The 18,999-nt window shown below is 32.2% G+C and overlaps 1 protein-coding gene and 1 non-coding gene across 10 annotated transcripts in view; one reads left to right on the top strand and one right to left on the bottom strand.

The window, feature by feature from the left end:
• Dmxl2 (Dmx like 2) overlaps window positions 1-18,999 on the bottom strand; it is a 152,677-nt gene that overhangs the window by 112,812 nt on the left and 20,866 nt on the right. For 7 of the 9 annotated variants that reach the window (XM_078049610.1, XM_005316570.4, XM_005316568.5 and 4 more), the window contains exons 2-6: window positions 10,755-10,880; window positions 9,788-9,859; window positions 6,379-6,457; window positions 5,429-5,564; window positions 4,719-4,785 (exon numbers count right to left, since the gene is read on the bottom strand). In XM_078049610.1, the coding sequence (XP_077905736.1) occupies window positions 4,719-4,785; window positions 5,429-5,564; window positions 6,379-6,457; window positions 9,788-9,859; window positions 10,755-10,880 (480 nt within the window). Of the gene's footprint in view, window positions 1-4,718; window positions 4,786-5,428; window positions 5,565-6,378; window positions 6,458-9,787; window positions 9,860-10,754; window positions 10,881-13,239; window positions 13,300-17,953; window positions 18,002-18,999 lie in introns of those variants that run through there. The other 2 variants (XM_078049609.1, XM_078049607.1) reach the window with 2 other exon arrangements.
• On the top strand, window positions 13,133-13,257 carry LOC120887079 (small nucleolar RNA SNORA11). Its single transcript, XR_005730247.1, has one exon. It is a non-coding gene; the product is annotated as a small nucleolar RNA SNORA11 (small nucleolar RNA).

Here is an 18,999-nt window from a genome sequence, read left to right as displayed (position 1 = left end):
AAAAATTAAACTTGGTTTCCTCCTAACCATACCTAAAAATTATTCCATAAAGACTTTTTGGACCTAAATGTGAAAAACAAAACATAAAATTTCCAGATTCTAGAATAGGAATTCTTAGCCCAAGGTTCCCTGACCCAAAGGTTCCATGGTTAGAAGTCAAGATACAAAAGATATTTGCAATACATCATCTGTATCTCATTGTGCCTTAGTATTTTGGTGTGCCAGTTTCAACTGAATGCATCTACATATCTTTGCCTGCAGTTTTCAAGGAGCTGGTTGAGTGCTGAGAATCAATGCTGTGTCCTTACCAGCCCTCAATTTTTGACGTGTATGAAAAATGAACATGTGTAAGGAATGCTGTGTGCAAGGAACACTGGCTACCAGGGTGTCCAGAGAATTAAGCTTGGAAAGGCACTAAAAAAAGGGTATATTTTCAAGTTCATTAATGTATTCCTCAAAGTCAGTATATTTCTTGTAATCATTCCCATATTAACTACTGATATTTGAATCCTTATCTCAAGGTCTACATCTAGGGAAACTAAGAAAATTAAGACCCAGTAGTACCATGAACTTGGATGGAGAAGAACAATTCTCTATTTTCAAAACTGCTAATTGAAGGAAATGGTTCAATAAACCAAAGTAACATTAGCACTACACATGATCTTAGAGATCATAAATATTTTCATATCATATGACAGTTGCTATATATCAAAATGTTTTTACATTCATCTTTACTTGGAAACTGTTTGTTATTGAAACTACCACTAAACTACACATGATCGCAATCTTCCTGGCTATAATGTGCTGTGCAGTTTTCCTGTCTATGTTATTCATGTAACTATTGAGCAACTAACTCTATGCCAAGTAATTATGCAACCACAAAACAGTAAATTTGAATGTTTTCACAACTAGAGATTAACTCAAAGAGCCATGGATGAATACTGATATTCTTGGAAAGCTTAGCTTTACTTTATAAAGTGATATACGGAAGTTTTTATTACATATGCAAAATTTAAATGCAATTAAACTTTAACCTGTTCATATTTGAGATCTAATTTTTTGTTATTATATGCATTTATTAAAATGTATATGTCTATTATCACAAAATTCAGTATCATGAAGTCATTATTTTAACATTTCCTTTATAATGTTGTGTATTTTCTTTTATGCATTTTAAAAAATAATACTGTTTAGAAGGATATATAGGCTCCACTAGATAAAAGACAAAAACAGAAAAACAAAACTTTAAGAAACTCATCTAGATGATTATACAATAAGCCGGGCACAGTGGTGCATGCCTGTAATGCTAGTAACTTGTGAGGCTGAGGCAGAAGGATGACAAGTTTGAAGTCAGTCTCAGCAATTTAGTGAGACCCTGTCTCAAATTTTTTTTAATTAAAAATAAAATGTCTGAGAATGTAGTTCAGTGGTTAAGCATGTCTGGATTCAATCCCTGATACCAAAAACAAGAGGGGAAAAAAATACTATTAATATAAGAAAATCCTCAGAATCTCAACGTAGAAAAATTTATTAAACAGAGCTCAACCTTAAAGGAAAAAAACTTAATAATCTTGATGTTAAAATTAAATACCACTATTCACAAAAAGATATCATTAATAAAGTGAATGAATAAGTAATAAGTGAGAGAACATCTTTACAAAATGTAATTGATAAAGAGTTCATACCCAGAAATAAAGAACTCCTACAAATCAGTAAGAAAAAAGATTAACAACTGTTTAAAAATTAGACAAGGGGCTGACCCATCGTTTGCTTTTAAATCAGTCATCCAAATACCCAATAAACCTATGAAAGGGTATTTAACAACCTTATTAAATGGAAATTCCCTTTAAACCTACAATGAGGTAACATGGGCATTCACCAAATACAAAAGATTAAAAGTCTGACTACATCAGTGCTGACAACGAACAATAGGAACTATGTACACTATTAGTAGAGTGTTAAGTAGTATAAATGCTTTGGAAAACTGGCAATACCTCCAAAGATTACAAAAATTAAGTTGCATAAAAAAATCAACTATATGGTGTAAGCTCAAAACTGTAGTAAAACATTATATTATTTGAGAATTTACACATGTGAAATTATTTTTTTAAATAAGCAATAAAATGATAAAACATAAAATTCAAGATTCTCATTGGGGTGGGAGGAGAAAGAAGAGATGTAAGGAGGAAGATAAGGCCCATTAATTTTAGTTGTCTCCAGTTGAGTAGTGATTTTTTAATTTGTTTTATATTTTTTAATTTGTTTCATTTTAATATGTTATATAGCTGAGCATAGTGGTACATGCCTACAATCCCAGTGACTTGGGAAACTGATGCAAGAGGATTTCAAGTTCAAGGCCAGCCTTGGCAACTTGTTGAGCCCCTGTCTCAAACTAAAAAATAAAAAGGACCAGAAATGTAGCTCAGTGGTAGAGTACCCCTGAGTTCAATTTCCACATGCACACACACAGACACACACAAAGTATATTATAAGTTTTATATATATATATATATGTATGTATATATATATATATATACATATATATATATATATATACTTTCTGTACTCATAAAAAATATAATTTTAAAAAGAAACAGATAATAAGAAAGAACTCTTGGAAATTAAAAATGTAATCACAGGGAAAAAAATTATTTCAAAATTTAAGCTGAAAAATTCCCCAGAAATGAAGTAAAAAGATGAGGAGATGGAAAATATAGAAGGGAAAAATAGCAAATTAGAGGGTTAGAAAATAAGGTACACATTTGAATAAGAAGAGATCCAGAAAGACAGAGAAGGAAAGACTATAAAAATATTCTCTTAGAACTGAAGGACATGAATTTCCAGATTAAGCAGGTCCGCCAAATAGCCTAAACAACAAAGTCTTTATCCATTAGAGGCAGATACTGAAATGTTTCCAGAGGACTAACTCAAAACATAGGCATCATAATGAAGTTTCAGAACTCTGGGGATAAGGAGAACCGCCTCAAAACCTCTGTAGCTAGAGACTGGGGAGTATAACCATACTGGTATTGTATTTCTCAATAACAACACTAGAAGCCAGGAGGCAATAAAATACTGACACTAAAAATTCTGAGGAACAGTGATTTCAAACTAATTCTAGGCCCAACCAAATCAAGGAGAAGGAAAAAAAAATTAAGATATACAAGGCCTCAAAAACGTTTATTCCTATTCTTTTCTCAGAAACCTACTGGAGCATACCTCTATCAAAACAAAGAGAGAAGATAAATAATGATTAAAAAAAAAAAAACAGAATTTAACAAAGAAGAAAGGCAAAGAGAATTTCCACAGTTGGTAAAAGAAAATCCTCAAATGATAGTTTTGTTAGTTTATACTTGTAGAGAAACAAAGCCAGATTTGAGCAGAGAAAACACATTTCCAGGATATTTTCTATGTGAGATTATTCTAGATATAATACCAAATTCTGTCAGTAATTCTGTGGATGAATTAGTTAGGTATAAGATATTACTGTCTACAACTGATTATACCTATGAAAAATATCATACAATCTCTTTTTTTTTTTTTTCCAGAGACAGGTTCATTTGGGAAAGCAGAAACACATTTGAAGGAGAATGAGGCCCATTTCCAGGCCCATCTTAACAATGTAACAATAAATACCAATTTACCCCAAAATATCAGATATCTACACCAGGAAGATTAAAGTATGGAAAGCAAATATGCATTAGATGTGGGGATAGGGCTGGAAGCAGTGGCTAGAAAGCTAAAATCTCAGCTTCCTTCCTAGGAAGGTAAGAAACGATACATGAAACAGGGTAGAAAAAAACATAAGTTTTAGCAAGTTATTTAGGAACAGGGAAGGAAATATCAAAACATTCAACTTGATGAATAATTGCCTCAGTACACTGGAAATAAGAGTGGGAAGAATGAGTTAAAGAACTTCTTTTCATCATGAATCCAATAGCACAATTTTCCTTTTAATAAAATTATATTTGGGCCATGTGTGATGGCGCATGTCTGTAATCCCAGTGGCTTGGGAGGCTGAGGCAGGAGAATTTGCAAGTTCAAAGCCAGGCTCAGCAAACTAGCAAGGCCCTAAACAACTCAGTGAGATCCTGTCTTTGAATAAAATACAAAAAAGGGCTGAGGATGTGGCTCATTGATTAAATGCTCCTGGGTTCAATCCCCAGTGCCAAAAAAAAGTTATATTTGGGAGGCTGAAAGCAGGAGGATCACAAGTTGAAGGCCAGCTTTAGGGAGACCATGTTTCTAAATAAAAATATGAAGGTCTGGGAATATAGCTTGTGGTAAAGTGCCCTGGGTTCAATCTCCAGTACCAAAATAAATTAATTAACTAAAATTAAATTAAATACACTATTTGTAAATGTAAAAATTAGTTTTTAAAAATGTATATGAGCTAAGTTCAAGTAAAACTAATAATAATAGCCATTATTTCTCTGCGTACCACATAGTACATACCAGGTCTTCTACACATGGTTTATATTTTTTCTATTTTTTTTTGTGGGGTTTTTTGGTTGCACTGGAGATCAAACCCAGGGCTTCACAAATGGCAAGCAAGTGTTCTACCACTGAGCTATATTCCCAGCCTCATAAACATTATTACTATTTCTCTGGCCAGCTGTATAGAATAGTAGTATCCCAATTTTACAAAGAAAGAAATAGAAAATACAGATGAATAAGGAACATTTTTAGTTGTTTTAGTTTTTTGTTTGATCCTTTACCTTTCCAGCAGTAGCAAAATATTCACCATCAGGAGACCATTCCATCAAATGTACAGAGACTGAAGTTCTAAAACAAAAAAACAAACTTAAACAGTTAGCATTTTTAAAATCTGGTACCCAGTACATGTAAATGATCAAGATAAAATTTTCATTACTTCAAAGTTACAATCATTAGAACATGAACGTTTTGCCTCCCTAAAAATTAAAAAAAAACACACCTTCTTAATAACAAATTAATTAAAGCTAATACAAAGTTCACTTTAGAGAAAGAAAAAACATAAGTAATATGAATACAGGGTACCCCCACCCACAAAATGTTAAAAACTGAGCTCATCATCTTCTCTGACTAACTGGCCCTTTTCATATAATCCATGTTAATGTTAATGGTGCAGCCATCCTTCCACTTGAAAGAATAACTGGCAGCTTCCTAGTTTATATATTACCTACTAATTAATAATTTTTACATGTCAATCCTGTCAACTCAAGTCCTGGAGCTCTCCTGAAAATACTGCTATACTTTTTTATAAACATTTATGGCACAAACTGAAGGATGACATTATAATATAATCGGTTTTGGTTAGAAAAATTCTACTTTTGAGGCTTCTGAATGAAATGGTACCATCAAAAAATAAAAATCTTTGTAAAAGGAAACATAATTTAGAAAGCATTTTTTTAAATTAATGATCATAATAACAGAGTTAGACACTAACTTGCACTGCCAGACGCACTTCCAATCATTTAAAACAGGAGGAATTTTATTATCAATTTCTTCCTCCTCTTCTAGAATATCACCTCCTGGAGGAGCCCACAACTGAACAGAATCAGTTGCTGTCAACAATCTGTTATCTGAAAATTAAAGAAAGTTCTGATGAATAAGCAAGGATTATCTTGGGAAAGAAATGCACTTGTGGGCGTCTACCTTGGTCTGCAAACTATCAGAGGAAAAACACACAATACTTTCCTATGAAAAACACTTGGAGTATACATATTTAGAAGCATCCCCTAGAAGAGAGTGAAAAAAGAATCCCTAAACAAGAAAAGCTTACTAGTGAAGAGCTATTATGTATCTAGCAAGTCTTAAAAAAAAAGGAGAGAGAGTAAAAGTAGAATAAGAAATCCCCAAACCTCTCATATGTATAATATATACTATATACAGTATAAAATGACATGAGGCATAACTACAAATTAATGAAATTCGGTTTTCTACATGGAATATAAAAATAACTCTTATTAATTGTGAATGTAAAAGGGGCCAACAGCTATTATCATTAGAAGTTCCTAATCTTTGGAGATTAAAGATAGAAATTTCCTGAATTATAAATGATAACAAAATATGGTGGAGTTTTTTTGGTCTCTGTTTTATTGACGATTTTGTCTCTTAGTAAATATGCTAAGAGTAAGGTGAAGCACATGTTAACTAAGGAAAAACATCACTATTTCTTGAAATAAAACACTAAAAGGCAAAGACAAAAAAGCACAGAATAGTAAATTAAGCATTGTTCAAAGCAGTATATATCAAGAAAGAAGTATACTTATTCATCAACAAAAGGAAAATATAATATTGATCGTTTTCTTATTATGAAAGGCCATATCATACTGTAATCATACATTTAAAACAAATATTTAGTTTTAATAATTTGTAAATATAATTGCCAGGTACCTTGAGGGTCCCATGCTAAGTTATATGTCACGGAACTCAAAAAAAACTGCCCAGTTTTAAGCCACTGACACTTGAGTTGCTGAAACATGTAGAGAGAAAGAAAAAAGAAAAATATGTTTTAAAAACATCCCAAAACCCCACCATTTCATTATTTTCTTCAACTTAAGCCCTTATGATCTAAAATGAAGATGCAAATACTTCACCATTATTTTCATATGCTATTTTTAAAATAATATTCCAATAAATGGTCCCACTTAGCATTTATTCTGCCACATTAAGCTGTTGGCCAAACCCAAACAAGCATGTTCTCTCAGGCTTCCTTCCATGTCTATAAGTATACTTTTACACTTAAGATATATTCCCCTCTTCTCCATCTGAAAATTCCTAAGTTTCCATTAAGATTTAGCTAAATCTTCATGTCTGTTATGAAGCTTTCTCTGACATTCTGATAGCACCCAAAGCACTTTGACATTCTGTCATTAAAACATTGATGACATAATTATCAGTCATTTATGTATCTGACTCTCTTAGTAAATTGCAACTTTTCAAGGGTAGTAACTATACCATAAAAGTCTTTGTATCTTCAGTCTTATTAATGCTTGCTACAAAGATGGCCAAAAATGTTTAATAAAATAAATGTATATTTTTTAAAAGTGTAAAGAAAGAAATGCATATCATAATCCAATGGATTTAATGTCTAAAAGAAAATTAAATATACTTCAAGAAGTGAACAGATTACGTAACCTATAATGCACAAACCTGATGTATATTATATTTGAATAATTTCCACCCATTTTTAAAAATATTTTCATTCTAAAAGGAGATTTAAAGTTTCAAAGTCAAAAGCCTTCAACACGAAATACAGTATAAAAGTTAATACATTTCTTTGCTGTATGTAAATATAATATCCTTTTGTAAAAATACAGTGCAATGTAAAGCCATATATCCTCAGATAAGTTATATATTAACTGTCTAGCAACTAAAACGTTTTTAAATACCTTTTCTCTTTATAATATTTTTAAATGTTTAATAAATAATTTATACAAGGTTTCTTGAGTACTTCTACATGTAAAACCTACATTTCATTATCTAAAAATAATTTTGTATTTTATAATCAGGGAAAAGTTGTTTTTTAAAGCCTACCATTGTTAACCAACATCAGCCTCAAAAGTATTTTAAATACTACTCAGCAAATGTATTTAAAAACTACTCAGCAAATCTATTTTAAAATAATAATTAAATAATTCCTAAAATTACAAACTTTAAAATAAATGTATATTTTAAAGAAATGTAATGAAAGTATGTATAAAAGACCATATCACAGTGTAATCAGACATTTAAAACAAATATATATATTTGATAATTATATATATTAGATATTTATATATATATATAATATATAATATGCTTTCTTTTAGTGTTCCTTAGAATGTAATCCATGAACCAGCTACAACTGCAGAAATTTGAGGGAATATGAATTTAAATATGTACTCTAGGTGACAATGTTTTGTTTTGCTTTGTTTTTCACAGAGCTCAAGAATGAACCAGGGCTCATGCATGCTAGATAAACACTCTATGAGTAAGCACTCTAAGTGACTCATAAGTACTTCAAAATTTGATATTCATTTCACAGTATTACTATAAAGAACAGCATTTTAATTCAACTGTTTTTAGAAACATTAAAAGAAGTTATCAAATATACATATTTAATGAAATATACCAAAACTAATTTTAATGCATTTCATTTTTAAAAAAACTTTTTAAAGAAGCTGGGCATAGTGGTGCACAACTATAGTCCCAGTCACTCAGGAGGCTAAGGCAGAAAGATGGTTTGAATCCAGGAGTTTGAGACTAGCCTGGGCCTCAGAGGAAGACCCTGTTTCAAAAGAAAGAGGAAAACAGAGAAAGAGAAAAGAAAGAGTAAGGCAGAAAAGAAAGAGGAAGGTAGGAAAGAAGGGAGGGAGGGAGGGAGGGAAGGGAAAGGAAGGAAAAATATAGTTTAAAATTACTTATAAATAGATATTCAACATTCATATTTAACATTTGCAGTTTTGATTATTTTGAGTGACTGAGGAGTTCTGATGCATGTAGTTTTGTTTTAAGAATTGCACCAAGGGCACTTTACAAATCAGCTACATCCCCAGGCCTTTTTATTTTGAGACAGAGTCTTGCTAAATTGCTAAGGCTGGGCTTGTATTTGCAATCTTCCTTCCTCAGCTTCCTAAGTCACTGGGATCACAGGCGTATGCCACTATGCCCAGCTGCATGTAGTAATTTTTAACAGAATGAATGGTTAAATGAATGTAAAATTTTCTGAATAGTAAATAAAATTCAGTACTCAGTAAAATTGTGAATGTTTCTCAATGTGGTGTACTAGATCTCGAAGCTGGTGGTGAACTTATCAAAGCCTCTAACTTCAATAAACAAATATTTACAAGTACCAAGTATTTAGAATGAATCAATGAATAAAAGAAATAATGTTCCCTATTCCGTATGGATACATCAAACACACAAGTGTTATGGAAAAAAGTTTAAAATAGATAAGAAGAGTAGAAGTAAGTTGTAATTTTTATAAAATTGTGGTCAAGGTAGGCCTCACTGAAAAAGTATTTTTCAACAAAAAAATCTATAAAAAAATATGCAGAAGCTAGCCCTGGAGCTATACGGAGGAAAAACATTCCCAAAATAGCCAATGCAAAAGCCCTAAAATGGGAGGGTAATTGAGGAACAGTAAAAATTTACCAGTGCAACTGGAGTGGAATCAGGGAGAATAAGAACAGTAGGAGATGAGCTGAGAGGTAATTAAATGTGGCACTGGGGAAAGGGAAGGTTATAATCTAATTTAAGGGCTGGGTTGTAGCTCAATGGTAGAACACTTGCCTAGCATGTGTGAGGAACTGGGTTCGATTCTCAGCACCACATGTAAATAAATAAATACAATACAATACAATACAAATCCACTGACAACTAAAAAATATTTTTTAAAAAATAATAATCTATTTTAAGGCTTTGGGGCTTTTAATTTGAGAGATATATGGAGTAACTATAGAATTTAAATAAAAGAAGTATTATAACCTGCTCTGTTGAGAGTAAAGATGGGAAGAGGAAAAGAAGAATTAATAGGGAACCAGACATCAGATAGAGATAGTAAGAAATTAGAATAGTTCATACTAGCATAAATCTCAACATAAGAAGTGACAATTAGCAATACTCTACAAATGTGGGTTTCTAAAATACCCTTATCAACTTTACACTGATATTCTAGCCCACTTTCAGCACCAGCTCTTAACTCTTTTATTTCTACCAACTAGATTCTAAAGTTAATTAGAACAATTAAAAGTAAAAGTTTTTCAATAAAAAAGTAAAGTTAACTAGATTCTAAGGTATTCTACTATCAGTTAGTACTTACACAATTTCTCTTATGAGAATTTATGCCCAGAGGCTCAAAAATACAAACAGCATTACCATATGAAGCTGCAATCTAAAAAAGAATGAACATAACATTAATATTTAGGAAAAAGTAAAATAAAGACCATCTTCTTTTCAAAAAACTAATTACATACAATATAATCTGAATGCAGCATTCGTGGTTTATTTCCTTCCACAGACATACCTGGAAGTATACTAGACTTAATATTATTTTCTGGGTTATCAACAAATTCAACAGGCTTTATGTAACAAATACAAAGCTCACCTACTTAAAGAAATCATCTTCTCCAAAATAATTATTTAATTTTTAATATAGAAATAACTTCAATGACAAAAATACATTTCAATGGTACATCTCTTTATCAGAAATTGTATAACCCAGTAAAAAATAATATAAAAACCATGAAAAGTAGAGAAAGACATCATCAGGTCTTAAGAATGTATCAAATAAAATGGCATTAATTGTATCATCAATCATAAATGCTAACTGAGAAACCATCAAGAAGGAGAAATTAACTAAGGAGATATCACAAAGTCATCCACTGTACCTGGAGGGAAAAGAATTGAACAGTCCTCTTCAAAGGACTTAAGTTAAGGTTTAATCACATAAGGAATGTCAAATAGAGAAGATAAAAGCCTACTACTTCCCTTCTATTAACTTAATGGCTGCTGGAATTATCTACTGTCAGAAAAGGAGTATGTATGAGATTGTGAGAGCTATAGATCTTTCAAAACAGTAGATACCTGTAGAACAAATAATTATGACATTGTCAGCTTAAGAGCACTTTACAAGTTGTACACAACTTTTCCCGTTACAACTCCAATCAATAGCCATTTACACAGAAATATAAATAAAAATCATAGAAAAGCCTTACATAAAAGCATAAGAATATTCTAACATTATTAAATACATTAAAAATGAAAAATTAAGTAATTAAATCCCTTACTCTTCCTTGTTGGTTAGAACACTCCACACAGCTGACTTGAATGTTTCCATGCTTAGCACCAGGAATGATCTGCACACATTCGAAGTCACTTGCCAAAATGACAATATCACAGCCTGATCCATATGCCTAAAAAGAAGATTTATGATATGTAAGATATATATAACTTTTTAATTATTATTATATTTGATCTTAGATTTTGTTGCCATTTTAATATATACATTGAACATTTTATGAAATAGTTAATATAAGAGTATCAATTGACAACTAAGAATATTAAAAGTCACATCAAAAAATAAATTGATGGAACTCCAAGCATTATCATTCAAAAACTGCTACTAACAGGAAATGAGTTCTTCCAGTTTTACTGCAGTCTTTGTCCCTGCAGGTCACAAATCATTCTGTTTAGTTTCTTTCCAAAGCACATCTCTGAAAACCCTAAAGAATAAAACCTCTACCTGAAAATATTAAAAGTACTGAAAATTATAACTGTATATCCAGGATTCAAACCAGCCTTAAGAAAAATCAAGAGAGAAATCAGACATGCACTTTCTAACACAATTCCAGATGGCTTAAAGAGCTAGTTAAACAGAGATGAACACCCAAGGCAGGATTACATGCAGTGAGGCAAAAACTAAAGTCATCAGTTGCTCAAGAGAATCCAAGATGTAGCCTGCCTCTATCGCTCACGCTCACCCCCAACCAGGTATAGGGAGAAAAGAATCCAACCCAAAGTAGTTAAAAAAAAAAAACTAAATAAATTTAAAAATAAAATGATTTACATAAAATATTGAGTAAGAATAACTCTATAGTCTGAAAAATAAACTATAACACAGAGCTACTAAAAACTGTTCATCCTGGGATGGTGGCACATGCCTATAATCCCAGCAACTCAGAAGGCTAAGGCAGGAGAATCACAAATTCGAAGCCAGCCTCAGCAACTTAGGGAAACATTGTCTCAGAATAAAAAATAAAAAGAACTGGAGATGTGGCTTAGGGGTTAAGTACCCTTCAGGTCAATCCCAAGTGCCTAAAACAAGAAGTCCTCATTCAATGTAACTGTAATGACAAAAACCACATATTTATTCTATTGCCACAATTATTGGTATCTGTTTTGCAATTTTGTGAGTTTTATAATGGTAATAAGGGACAGATGGGGGTAAACTTTTCTTTTTCTTTCAAACTTTATTTATGATGAAATATCCAAAACAACCCGATCCTCAAATGAAAAATCCTCAATAAAAACAACATAAATATAAAATTTATGAGGTGGTATCTTTCTCCCTATTTCCATGCCTTTAAGTAATGTGTTAATATCCTATAAAAGAGGTCCAAAAGGCAGTGCTAACATGTGATGACATCTAAATCAGTGGCCTATGCCCATAGCATCTATTATGACTGCTAATGAAAAAGAAAAATGAATATAAGCAGCAGATAGGAGACAAACTACTTCTTCTGATTACTAAAACTTCCGATGTTACCAAAATTCTGATATAATTAGTATAAATCATCCTCAACCCATGTACTTATAAATATCAAAAAAATTCTCTAAAGGAAAAGCAAAGACAGAATTTTAAGCAAAATTAATAAGAAGAAAATCCCTCACAAGAGGAAGTGACTATTCGTATTCTTATAGACAAGGCAGACTTAGTGTACCATGCAGTCAGGAAGTCTAAACTGAAAGGGAATATTAAGTATAAAGAGAAGAAATGTTTGTGTCACCATGCTAATCTTTAAAATTATATTAATAAATAGCAAAAAAATCTTATATTGAACATATCACAATTTCTGAAGTGCCTAATACTACCTCAGCAAAGCAGAATGATACAAAAGCATAGTTTGAAATCATACATAAGAGTTTTCAATTTTAGTTCTGCCATAATATGTGATCTTAAGCAAGTTATTTAAGCTCTCTGAGTATTTCTCCATGATAAAATTCAAGAAATATTATCTATCTCTTAGGAAAACTGAAAATTAAAGTAGAAAATCTATTTGCATAGTGCTAAACATCCATCATTCATTTAAGAAACAGAACAATGCACCTAGGCTAGGAACTAGGAATACAAAGCCACAAAATATGGGCCCCCATTAATTTAATGGGGAGATGATTGGTGAATCACCAATCTCAACTAAATGACAAACTGCCATTGCAGATATAGACAAAATATTACCAAAAGACAAAAGAAATACTCAATAAAGATTACATCACTTCCTCTTTAATCTTTGCTAGAAACCAGGAAAGTAGATTTTATCACTGTATAAAGATGCATTAATTTGCCCAAGATAATACAGTAAGTAGAAAGTATTCAGACTCAGGCCCTTATAAATTCTTACATCTTTTCCCTACATTATATATCAAAGAGACGTAAAATAGTCCACATAGAGTGTGCTCAGAGCAGGGGACTAAAGATTGGTTCCTCTGTTTATAATACACCCAATAGGAATCTGGGGTTTTGTAAGGAAGGGCACAAAAATGGAGTGGCCTTACCAAGGTTCCTTTTGATGTTTTTAGTTGTGATATCCAAAATTTCATCAGAACAGCCTTGCCAATAGTTGAGACTTAAAAAAAAAGTGAGCTTCTTCTTTTACCTTAATAAAATATTTGTAAAACTTTATGAAAAAAGTTAAATATCTTCTGAAGTTATAAAGTTCTCTAAAATGACATGCTAAATTACCATAATAAAGATACTGCTAGCTTCTCTAGAGAGTTTAATGTCATTGTAAAGAATGATTAAGTGCATGTGACTCATTCAGTCTTCTCTAACTTTAGTTTTTACATATTTGTCTTGACTTATTTTCAGAAAGGAAAACAATCTAATCCCACAAACACTGCTCTGATTTCTCAGATATTCTTTGTATCTCAGATAAATTAAAAGTGTTCAGTAAAGAAATAAAAACTATTTAAAATCTTATACCAACATGACCTTCCCTATGGAAATACAGAGTTCAAATATAGTCCTGTGCCACTCAACAGGGACACATTCTGAAAAACATGTTGTTAGATAATTTCATCATTATGTGACTATGACAAAGTGCTCTAGAAACGAACGAAAGACTAAAGAGAAAGAGGGCTGTTATGTCACTTGGTTGTACAGAATTCTCTTCTGAAAGTAGTCTTAGGGAGACCAATGCTGATCTGTGGAAAAATATTTCCATCAGGAAGGTAAAGCACAGATTGACTAAAGTTTCCCAAGAGGCCAGGCACAAAGGCCTGAAGTCCCACCTACTCAGGAGGCTGAGGAGGGAAAATCACTTGAGCCCAAGAGTTCGAGGATGACAACACAGCAACACAGAAAGATCCTGTCTCCAAAAAAAAAAAATCCCAAGAAAACATTCTTTCCCTCTTCATTTTAGTTACTTATTTAAAATCCTAACCCCTTATGACACTCTCAGAATTAGAAATTAATTTCTAAAAAGGACAATTTTCCTTAAAGTCATCTACAAAATAAAGAAGTGATTCAAAATGTTTAATTTTAATGTTTTCAATAGTTAGATTTTCTTTTTATCAAGAAAATAACAAGTACTAAATTTAAAAACTAAATAGAAAAATTAAAGTCACCTTCTTACCCTTGACCATCATCCTTCCTCACTCCAAGGTATAATCACTTGTTACCTTTAGAGTTACCAATGGAGACTTGCTGAAATATTCAGTAGGTACAGATTTATCCATTTATGTTTTAACATAAATGGAATCATATAAAATTCTGCAATCTTTTTCCATTTAATAACAACTCACCTTGAATAAATTTGCATATCAGCACAGAAATTACTTCACTCTCCTTAACAATTGCATACTATTCTATTTTGTGACTTTCCCATCTTTTACTACTGCAAACAATACTTCAATAAGCATCCATGTATGATTTTATGCAGATGTGTCCAAGTATCCTCAGAATAAATTCTAAAATATAGTTTTCTGGGTCAGTAACTAAGATTAATTGCTAGCTGGGCGCAGTAGCGCAAGCCTGTAAACCCAAGCAGCTCAGGAGGCTGAGTCAGAAGGATCACAAGTTCAAAGCCAGCTTCAGCAAAGGTGAGGTACTTAGCAACTCAGTGCGACCCTATCTCTAAATAAAATATAAAAAGTCGGGCTGGGGATGTGGCTCAGTGGTTGAGTGTCACTGAGTTCAATCTATGGTACCAAAAAAAAAAAATTAATTGCTAATGCAAACTGCCCTCCAAAATGATTACACTCATTAATCATATAAAATTTTTCTCCACTTCTCACTGATCATAACTAAATATTTCACTCTTTCTTATCCAACAAAACCTGGCAAGGCCCTGTTGTTTTGCTTTTTTTTTTTTTTTTTTTTTTGTGTGTGTGTGTGTGTGGTGCTGGGGATTGAAGCTAGGGCCTTATGCATGTGAGGCAAGCACTCTACCAACTGAACTATATCCCCAGCCCTTACTTTGTATTTTCATTAGAAGGAAAGTTAAGCATCTTTTCACATATGTATCAGCCACTTGTGTTTCATCTCTATAAACTAAGTATTCATGCTATTGGTCCACTTATCTCTTCTACAAGTTTCTACATCTAAAGAAAATGCTTATTCTGTCAACTAATACACACCACTACCACCCCCAAAGTAAATAAACCTCCTGCCATTCACTGTAACTTCACCCTACAGTTAGAAAACCAGCAAGGGGGCAACATTTGAAGAAGCTGCTCTTTTTGCCACAAGAGTGAGAACACATTTTACTGACACAATTTAGTCATTGCAACACCTAACGTCCACTGAAGAGTACTGAGTGAGGGCTGTGGTTATGACTCAGTGGTAGCCTACTTGCCTAGCATATATGACACATGGAGTTTGATCTTCAGCACCACATTAAAATAAATCAATAAAATAAAGGTATTATATCCATCTACAACTAAAAAAAAGTTTAAAAAAGAGTACTGAGTGAGCAAAATCAAAAACCAAAAAAGAACTTAATACTATGTATAAAGAGGAAAAAAATTTACCCTAGGTCAATGATGAGTGTTAGAAATTATCTAGTAATCATTGTGTGGTAACCAAAGGGAACATTTGTTTTAGAAATAACTGACATCAGGAAATGTAAAATTAATAGTACTTACAAAGAGCAGTAGAAAAAAGTAAAGCTACCTGTGGTGTTTTTGAACAAAACAGAAGACAAAACTTGAATACAAATGTATGAAAACAAAAATAGATGGTTATAAAGAAGATAGAATAAAATGAGAAAATATTTTGTTTGTGATTAAATAGTATAAGGTAAAATGTTATTTTTATTTCTCTCTAATAACTACCAAAAAGCAATAAATAATAATACTAATAATAATAATTTCTTGGGCTAGAGGTATAGCTCAGAGGTAGCACATGTGTTTAGCATGGACAAGGCCCTTGAGCCCCCCTCAAAAAAAAAAACCTTTCTTTTTTTTTCAAAAAAGCTTTCTTTAGTTAAAATTTTAAATTTCAAAAGATAATTTTAATATTAGTCAAAAACTAGCTGATTTTGATAATTTGCTAACAGAACTATGACAAATGTCTAAATACTAAGTTATTTACCATAAGACTACTTCTATACTGCTGCACATAGAAAAATGTTTACTGATGCTAGTAAATCTAAAAGGAAAATGAAACCTTGAAAAGGAAAATATGCAATAATTAAATAATTCATTCTAATTAACCATCACAAAACCTGTTCTGTCTCCGTCTTGCATGCATTCTATTAAAAGGTAGGTCTAACAACAGAAACCAGAATTTATCTCTTATAACTATTTTATATGCTAGCATTAAAAACAAACCATTTTTCTGAGCATGGGGGTATACACATGTAATTCCAGCAACTTGGGAGGCAGAGGCAGGAGGATCACAAGTTCAAGGTCAGCTTTAGCAACTTAGCAAGACCCTGTCTCAAAAGAAAAAATAAAAGGCTGAGGGACGTAGCTCAGTGGTAAAGTGCCACTGGGTTCAATCCCCAGTACAGGAATAAATAAATAAATAAACATTCTCAAAGTACTAATGATCAAAAACTTCTAAAGAAAATCACAAAATAAAAGAAAATCATAATAATATGGGTAAAAACACCAGCCTCAGGGATTGTGGGCATGTAAAATCTTGAAGTTACCTTTTGGCCTCAAATTCATTCTCTCAAGCTTGGAGTATATAACAATTTGCTTCATAAAAAACAATAAAGCAAAATACCACTTTTTAAAATGACTACTTTCAAAGAAATAATGACTTTTTTGATGATATTAAATTTATAATATTTTGTGACCAAACATTGCTTCTAAATTGTTCTTAACACATTTTACATTTGAAAGAGTTTTAAAAAGTATATTATACAAACTGTAATATGTAATATTTTTTACAACTTCATAATACTTTATATATATATGAAATTTCCAGAAAACCAATTAACATAAGTGTTAATGTTTTGAGGGAGATGGCTCTATCAGTGTTTTTAAATATTTTGCTCATATAACATGATTGTATTATTAAGTTATAATTAAACTTATACCTTTAATATGATGGTAAGAGTACATTCCTAAGAATTTAGAGGTGCTAACACCAACTATAACAATGAGCAAATCACAATCTCTCTATAAATAAAAGGGAAAGTTCCCTTTCAACTTTCAAACTATAATTCTGTGAGGACATAAATGTGCTCCAAAAAGCTCCCAAAGCCAGGCATGGTGGCACACACCTGTAATTCCAAATACCAGGAAGTATGACAGGCAGGAAGATTACAAGCTTCAGGCCAGCCTTGACAAGTTAGTTAGACCCTGTCTCAAAATAAAAATAAAACGGGCTGGGAATGTAACTCAATAGTAAAGCACCCCTGGGTTCAATCCCTAGTACCATTTACAAAATAAATAAATAAATAATACAGTGCATACAGTTTTACTGAGCCCCAGGAAGGTGGGCACATTTTGTTCTTGTCTTTTGACTTTTCCCTTGCTTATTGCTGCCAAGATTAGAAGATGGTCCACAAAAATGACAAGTGGCTAATAGCCTGCTGGAAAAGACAAGCTAAGCCAATTAACCCACCTTAGAGAATTTAACCCAAGAAGAGTTGAACTGAAAATACATACTAAGGAATAAGACAGCCATTAAGAAACATGTAGGATTTGAACCTGAATCCTTCAATTCAAGAAGTAAATAGATCAGATGCCTGAAGACAAGAAGAAACCACAAGAAAAGAAGTTTATAAAAACCCTAAGAGAAGGAAGTTGTTCCTACCAGCTTTGTAGTTCCAATCACTCTGAAGCCCATTTGCCCTTCTTTGATGGTTCACTGGATACCTGGACAATTAATCTTGCTTTTACTTCAATACATCTGTCTCTTGTCCTGAAGAGACCCAAAATTGATGAAGCATTGGCAATATTCAAAATGCAACTTTAAAGAAAATATAGAATTGGCTAGGACATTAGAGTAGGGAATACAGTGCGAATGCTAGAATAAAATGCTAGCAAAGTAGGATGTATAACAGTGATATAGGATCTGTGATCCCTTGAGATTCAGAATATGTACCTAGAGAGTAGGGCTTTTGAGCATGAGATAACCAAATGCACTTTTTTTTTTACGCTTTAATAAAGAATAGTGAAAAATAATGAGCAAGAGCACGACACATCTATCACTCTCACACTACTACAATATAAAACCACACAACTTTTCTGGAAAGCAATTTGAAAATACAAATTAAGAGACTGTGAATAAACTTAAGTACTTTGATTCAGTAACTTTATTTCTAGGACTCTATCCTAAGAAAACATTGAACATGCAAACAAAGATTATAATTAGTACTAAGATATGTACTAAGATATGCATTATATGAAATAAAAAGTAGAAATGACCTAAACATCCCATAATAGAAAATCATGCATTATCATATCAAGTATATTGTCCCATCTTAACTCACAGGCCTTTCTAGGCAAAACTGCCCCATCCACTATCCTTCTGAAAGGGGAACTCTGGCAGACCACATGACAAATACTCACAGCATACAACTTATTGGACCATGGATTGACACATGAATCCAAAGGCCAAGAATTAACAAAAACTGTAGACTGGGAAGCAAAATATAATGTGGTGTGGCTTAGCTTAAAAAAAATGAGCTGGGCCAAATTTCTTTTCCCAGATATTCAACTAAGAAATAGCAAGAACTATAGCAGATAATAACAAAACTAAACTCAAAGGACTTTACATGCAGAGGCCAAGACAATGGTTCTCATGCAAGTAGGTTTTAAAAGATCCACAGAAAGCGAGACCAAAACACTGTATGAGAT

Source organism: Ictidomys tridecemlineatus, chromosome 5 (assembly GCF_052094955.1).
Source record: "Ictidomys tridecemlineatus isolate mIctTri1 chromosome 5, mIctTri1.hap1, whole genome shotgun sequence".
Lineage (NCBI taxonomy): Eukaryota > Metazoa > Chordata > Mammalia > Rodentia > Sciuridae > Ictidomys > Ictidomys tridecemlineatus.
Note: the sequence above shows the minus strand (reverse complement) of the source record. Positions and strands in the feature narration are given on the sequence as shown.